The sequence below is a fragment of the Microcebus murinus genome, chromosome 1, assembly GCF_040939455.1.
Source record: "Microcebus murinus isolate Inina chromosome 1, M.murinus_Inina_mat1.0, whole genome shotgun sequence".
NCBI classification, from domain to species: Eukaryota; Metazoa; Chordata; class Mammalia; order Primates; family Cheirogaleidae; genus Microcebus; species Microcebus murinus.
Genome location: NC_134104.1, coordinates 79,752,655 through 79,759,330, shown reverse-complemented (window position 1 = coordinate 79,759,330; position 6,676 = coordinate 79,752,655). Strand labels below are relative to the sequence as shown.

The 6,676-nt window shown below is 37.6% G+C and overlaps 1 protein-coding gene across 3 annotated transcripts in view; it reads right to left on the bottom strand.

The window, feature by feature from the left end:
• Positions 1–6,676, bottom strand: part of MCF2L2 (MCF.2 cell line derived transforming sequence-like 2) — a 209,069-nt gene that overhangs the window by 81,364 nt on the left and 121,029 nt on the right. For all 3 annotated transcript variants that reach the window (XR_012919427.1, XM_076003609.1, XM_076003608.1), the window contains exon 15: positions 134–219. Coding sequence is in view for 2 of the 3 variants with exons in the window: in XM_076003609.1 (XP_075859724.1) it covers positions 134–219 (86 nt within the window). In the remaining variant the exon portion in view is untranslated. The remainder of the gene's footprint in view (positions 1–133; positions 220–6,676) is intronic.

The window sequence follows — 6,676 nt, the reverse complement described above, 5'->3', positions numbered from 1 at the left end:
TGAGTTTTGTTCTCAGGTAAATAAATGAAGTATATAGAATAAATATTGTGATTTTTGTCTGGGAAAGATAAGTAAGTGCTGAGGCTTAAAACAGAGGATACCTCTCCCTGCCCCCGTGGACCTGCAGTCTTACCTGCGGGGGGAAAGGTGTCCACGGCTGGCCAGCTGCTCTAGGCCAGAGTTCTCCCCATTCTGACTGCTCTCAAGGATTTCTTCATTCTGAAGTAAAAGAAATTTGGGTAAGATTTGATGTTTTGGGGGCCTCCTTAGCTATATTTTTCTTTCCCCCAGTTTCTGCGTTTGATTTTCGTTTTGATTTTCTAGATGACCAACATATCAAGTTCATCATCCTGCTCTTCTTGGGTTTTCCCCAGCCACTCTGGATCTGTTAAAAAAAACCAGTTTTATAACAACAGGGTTGTTAAATCCGTTATACAAACCCTTTAGGTTTCCTTTAGGCATGTCAAAAACTCATTCCCAAATGTAGGCATCTTTTTCCTTAATTACCAATGGCTATTCACATTGTAACTCCTCTTTCCCCCACGGAGTCATAAAAAAGATTTGGAGTTTGAGCCAGGAGGGACAAGAAAGAGATCCTTGGATTCACCATTTCCATTTTTTTTTTCTTTTTTTGGTGAGAAAGCAAGGTCTAGAGAAGTTGTGGCTTGCCCAATACCAGCAAGAGCTGGAGGCAGAGATGAGGTGGGTCCGGTGTGGGTTCTCACAGACTGGCGATAGCAAGTCCTGTCTACCCTGCTGCCTCCACAACATTGGGTCCACTAGGCAGGATAGAGGACTGGCCACCAGCGCAGGCTCCGAAGATAGGAAGCCGCTCTCCACCACTTACAGCTGTGAGATCGTGGGCAAGCTCAGTTAACCTCTCTGTGCCTTGATTTCCTCACCTAGAATATGGACACCATGGCACCATCTACCCTACAGGGCTGTGTTAAGGATTCAATGAGAGTGTGTGTAAATGTTTCATGTAGTGCCTGGCACGCAGGAAGCACTCAAATGCTGGCTAATTGCCTACTTCTTCCTTATTAGTTAATTTTGTGACACTCGTTGCTATCAATATGTTATACAAATTCACTTCATTATTAAAACTATATTTTCTTGACAGTAAGCTGAATAGGAGTCTTACCTTTTTTTGAGAATTAAATGTCGAATGTTATTCTAAGAAAGAGCCATGCCTATTTAATTTCTGAGAAGACACTATTAGTATAGATTCATATTCACTTGACATACAGTGAATGCCTAGAATGTGGCAATGTGCTAGGTGTTTTATTAATAAAATTAATAAACGGGTGAATTTTTAAAGTGCATCTTCATAAGACATTTTCATTCTTCATAAGATCATTTTCAAAGATCTAAGTCTTTGTAGTTGTATTTGCCATATTTAGGTTTCTCATTGAATTACCTTTTTTTTTTAATTTCAAATTTTTCCCTCCACTTGTCAATGGACCATTCAAACAGTGTAATAGACTATAGATATTATAAAAACCTAATGGAGGCCGGGCGCGGTGGATCACGCCTGTAATCCTAGCACTCTGGGAGGTCGAGGCAGGCAGATTGCTCGAGGTCAGGAGTTCGAAACCAGCCTGAGCAAGAGCGAGACCCCGTTTCTACTATAAATAGAAATTAATCGGCCAACTAATATATATAGAAAAAATTAGCCGGGCATGGTGGCACATGCCTGTAGTCCCAGCTACTCGGGAGGCTGAGGCAGCAGGATTGCTTGAGCCCAGGAGTTTGAGGTTGCTGTGAGCTAGGCTGATGCCATGGCACTCACTCTAGCCTAGGCAACAAAGCGAGACTGTCTCAAAAAAAAAAAAAAAAAAAAACCTAATGGAAGTGAATATTGATGCAAACTTGTCAACATTTTGTGTGTGTGTGTGTGTGTTGTGGTACAAGACCTACCTCTAAAATTAAAAAGCCAAATAACAATCTCTATGGAGCTAATCTTTTAAGGTAAGACTTTTTATTTTCATAATGTTTTTATTGTATAATAAAAAATCTAAGATTGAGACATTTTAGACTCAGAAGCTCAATTTCTTTGGAGTAATTCTTTATTTTCCAGTTTATTTATGGCAAACTTTAATCCCTGAGGGTCAGAGTAAATAATTTACCTGGGATCAAAATACAAATTAGTGAGTGAAGATTAGATGGTAAATAATGTCAGTTCTGAAAAAGCACTTCCATTTCAATTTTTAAAAAAATATTTGATTTTTAGTCAGTTTTATTAAAGTATAAGTTACATACCAAAAAATTAACCTTTTTATGTGTACAGTTCATTGCACTTTGATAAATTCATACAGCTTTGAAACTACTACAATCAAGCAAGATACAGAACATTTTTAGCAGCCCCAAATTCCCTGTCCCTTTGCAGTCACTCCCTCCCTCCACCTCCAGCTACTGGAAACCACAGCTCTAATTTCTGTCCATGTACTTTTGTTTGCCTTTTCCAGAATGTCATATAAATGGATGATGGAGCAGAGTGTGTAGCCTTCTGAATCCAGCTCCTTTCACTTAGCAAAATGCTTTTGTCCTACATCTCCATCCTGGGTGTTGCCTCTATCCATAGTCAATTACTTTTTATTGACTATTTTATATCATACAGATGTACCACAATTTGTTTATGCTTTTCAATTAATATTTTTTAATCATATACTATGGAAACATCATCTAAGCTTTATAAATCAGGTTATGGTTCTCTTTAAATGAGTTATTTTACATTCTCAGAAAAGGGAATATAGATTTGGAAAAGGCCCTCTTGAAAAAGTATTGTTAAGGGCAATTTAATGAGTAAACATAAAAATCTCTTGTAAATCAGAACTGGAAGTTGAAGGATGAGCTTTCCCCACACTGAGGGATAGATGGGAAGTCTCCTTGCAAACAGGTGAGGACAGCCTGCTCAGCTAGTTGTTGACAATGCAACTAGAGTTCTCTCCCTGTGTCAACAGAAAGTAGTCAAGGTAAGGTGTTTTTATTACCCACAATGCTGATCACAGAGACAGCAATTTAAAAACTTTCAGTGGACTAAAGAAAACTGTGGATCTTTAATCTTTTTTGTACCTATCTTCCCAAATTTGGTATCATATCCAGAAAGCAAGCTAACAAAAAAGTATCTGAGATATTAGTTTTGCCAATTCGGCTCTAAAATAAAACAGCAATCTTATATTCCAAGTTCATATATAATATATTCTTTTCTTTTTACACAGGATGTCATTCCAATAAGAATCTAAACTTTAGTTCCCCCTATTATATATATCTGACCAAAGACTAGAAAATATTTTTCATGAACCAATATACAGAAGTAAATACCAGTCCCAGGATTCAAATTCAAACCAATCTAGTTATTTTTACCACAGTGCCAAAGTGCTTTCTTCACATTTTCTATATCAAGTTGAACTAATTAATATAGCAGTTAATGTTACACTGTATCCTTTTCTAGTTTCTCTTCTGTGACATTACTAGGCCTGATTTACCTACTAGACTTTGAACTCCATTCGTGTTCATCTTTGGATCCCTATCATGTATGTAATACAGTGCCTTCACAAAGAGTAACTACTATTGGCTGGGTGAGGTGGCTCATGCCTGCAATCCCAGCACTTTGGGAGAAAAAGGTAGGGGGAGGATCGCTTTAAGGCCAGGAGTCAAAGACCAACCTTGGCAACATAGTGAGACCTCATCTCTACAAAAAAATTTTTTAAAAAATTAGCCAGGATGGTAGCATACACCTGGAGGCCTAGCTAATTGGAAGGCAAGGCTGGAGAATCACTTGAGCCCAGGAGTTCCAGGTTACACTGAGCATTCCTGTTACTCTAGCCCAGGCAACAGAGCAAGACCCTGTCTCTTTCTAAATAAATAAATAAGAGTAACCACTATTATAACAAAACCTCCTCTTACTGTAAAACTTACTTCTGATTGCAAAATGAATTGTGCTTTTTCCAACTCTACTGATCCGTTGTTTGTGGAGTAGATTATAGAGTCTGTTATTTCATAATAACCAAGTGATGGAAAAATAACAATGACTCAAGGTGTAGGTATGGACTTTGTCATCTTTTACACTGAATAATGATGTCTTTCTAATTTATAGACATTGTCAGGCATGAGACGCCCTCATGGGCCTGTAGAAAGCCTTGGCACGGACTGGGTTGTGTCAATCCATGTTCCTGTGGCCACATGTCAGACAGCTTGTGTGGGGGTAGAGGGAGACTCGTCTGCCAATCATGTCTGATGAAATACAACACCGGTGCCACTGAGGACGTGATGGGAAGCATCCACAGCAGATCTGGGGACTGCTTTAATAAGAGCCTGCAGCAAGGTAGTTAACACTGTATACCAATGCTTTATTAAGGTTTTCACAGATTAGTTGCTCTAGTGTAGTGGTTTTCAAAGTCTGACCATAATCCATAAGAACTACATCATAATACACACACACTCTCTCTCACAAATAACTTTTAAAAATTTATATTGTAACTGACATGATATACTCTTTTCATTCTATTCTTTTTATTTATTTTAAAGTGCTAGTGAATTCACCAAACTGAGTTTAATATCACCATTATGACCTGTAATTTCAAAACCTCTTATAGAGTAAAAAAGAACACAAACTTGAGTATGAGAGGTAGCCCTCAGTGGGAGTTCCTAGCTTGCTTTTTATTTAAAAGTAGTTTTGGGCAAGATTTCTGCACCTTAGTTCTCTCATCTATAACACAGAATTATTTCTCCATCATAGGATTAATGTGGTGATGAGATAATGTATTAAAATGCATAGCACAAAGAAAGGCTCAATAAATGGCTCTTATGGTTGGCTCTTTAAGATCCATAAAGTATACTGCCTGACCGTCAGTAAGTACTGGGCGATAGGTACCTACTCATGTATAATCTGGACCCATATTTTCCACTAGCTGTGAGATGTTAGCAAGTCACTCAATATCCCTGTGCATACATTTTCTTCTGTCTAAAATGATGGAGATGTATAATTTGGCTATGAAATGTCCCTTTGCTTATAATATATAATACCAAGATAGATGCTTTTGTTTCCAATTTTGAGATGAAAGTCGATCTGTAGCTAAAGTACTTTTGGGAAAAATTTAAATTACACTTCCTGAACAGCCTAGGAGAAAGAGGCCATATTCAAGCAAAAGCTTGCTTATCTGGTCTTTTATTCAAATAGTAGAGCAAAAAAGTTGACCACAGACCAACTAGCAATTGCTGCCCAATTTCTTGGTTAGGGATTCCTTATAAACTCCACTGAATTATAAAACGATGCTTTTAAAAAGCAGGGCAACAATAGTTTCATGTGAAATCATATCCTGTTTCCTATAAGTCACCCTGACTTACAGTTGCCCCTAGGCTATATCTAAGGAGGAGGAGGTTTCTCAGCTAACAGGTCCTGTGAAAGGGAAGCAACTCATAAACTATGCCTCCTAGGGCAGCCCCTCTCCCTTTATGGTCATTTTATCTTAAAGCAAAAGGGTGTCATTGAAGTCAGGGAACTGCTCTAGGCCCAACCTCACTCCCCTTTCACCCCCCCATCTCCACCCCATCCTCTCTCCAGTTTCAAAGAGACATCAACTGACAGACAGCTTCTCCAATAGCATCTTGAATGTTGACTTCTTATGTCTTCACAACAAACTTATATAATTGTTCTATTTCCCCTGTATTTTAAAAAAAATATGTGTTTTCAAAATTTAACTAACATGGAGGGAGGGGGAGAAAGGGCATTTATTGAAACCTTAAAATCTCTACCCCCATAATATGCTGAAATAAAAAATTAAAAAAAAAAATTTAACAGGCTAACTTCTTAGCCTGAGGAATTTTGTAAAAAAAAATTATTTTCATTTCTCTGAATATATAAATCTTTTTAAAACTTATATTTTGAAAAGTACCAATAGCTAATTTTCAATCAATTACTAAAATTATTTTTTATCCCCTAGAGGGCAAATGACAACCTTTGAATGAAATCAAATTAGTTTTTCCCTAAAGTTGAATGATTTTGTTTTATGATTTTAGGAATGTATAGAAAGCAATTTCAGTTCCAACACTTTTAAAGCCATGGTATCTGGTAATTTAAGGTGAAAGTGTTATTTACTATATTATCACATTTCTTACAAAGATAAGACCTAATTCTGAAAGAGAAAAGGTAAGGCAGATAGATATTAAGGGCCTGTACCATACTCTTCATTTAATATATAAAGAGTGATCAAGAAGTGTTTAAGGTTATACATTTTCTAGCATTGTAAATTGATCATGTCAATTAATTATGAAAATGAGAAATAAAATGAAGAGGTAAGTCAAGTAAGAATCACTGGATAATTATCAGAATTTTCTCTATCAAATGAGGATAGGGGAAGATAGTGGGAAGAAAGAAAAGGACATTTACCTGCAGCTTTGGTCCAGGGTGGTCTATGAGACACAGTTTCAGAGAGCAGAACAGCAGCCTCAGGAATGGGTGGCTTTGTCTTCTGCTCTCCATTGTTGGAACTGCTGGGGGTAAGGGGAAACCCCCCTTTTTTTTGAGACTCACTGGACTTTGACATGGAGAATAGGAAGAACTTTTTAAAAGTCGAGACCATGTAGAGAATCTATCCTGGGAGAGCATTGCTAGCTGGCTGGCCTGCTATATTTGCTCCATCTCACTACCCCATTCTAGCATGTCTTTCCCTACTTT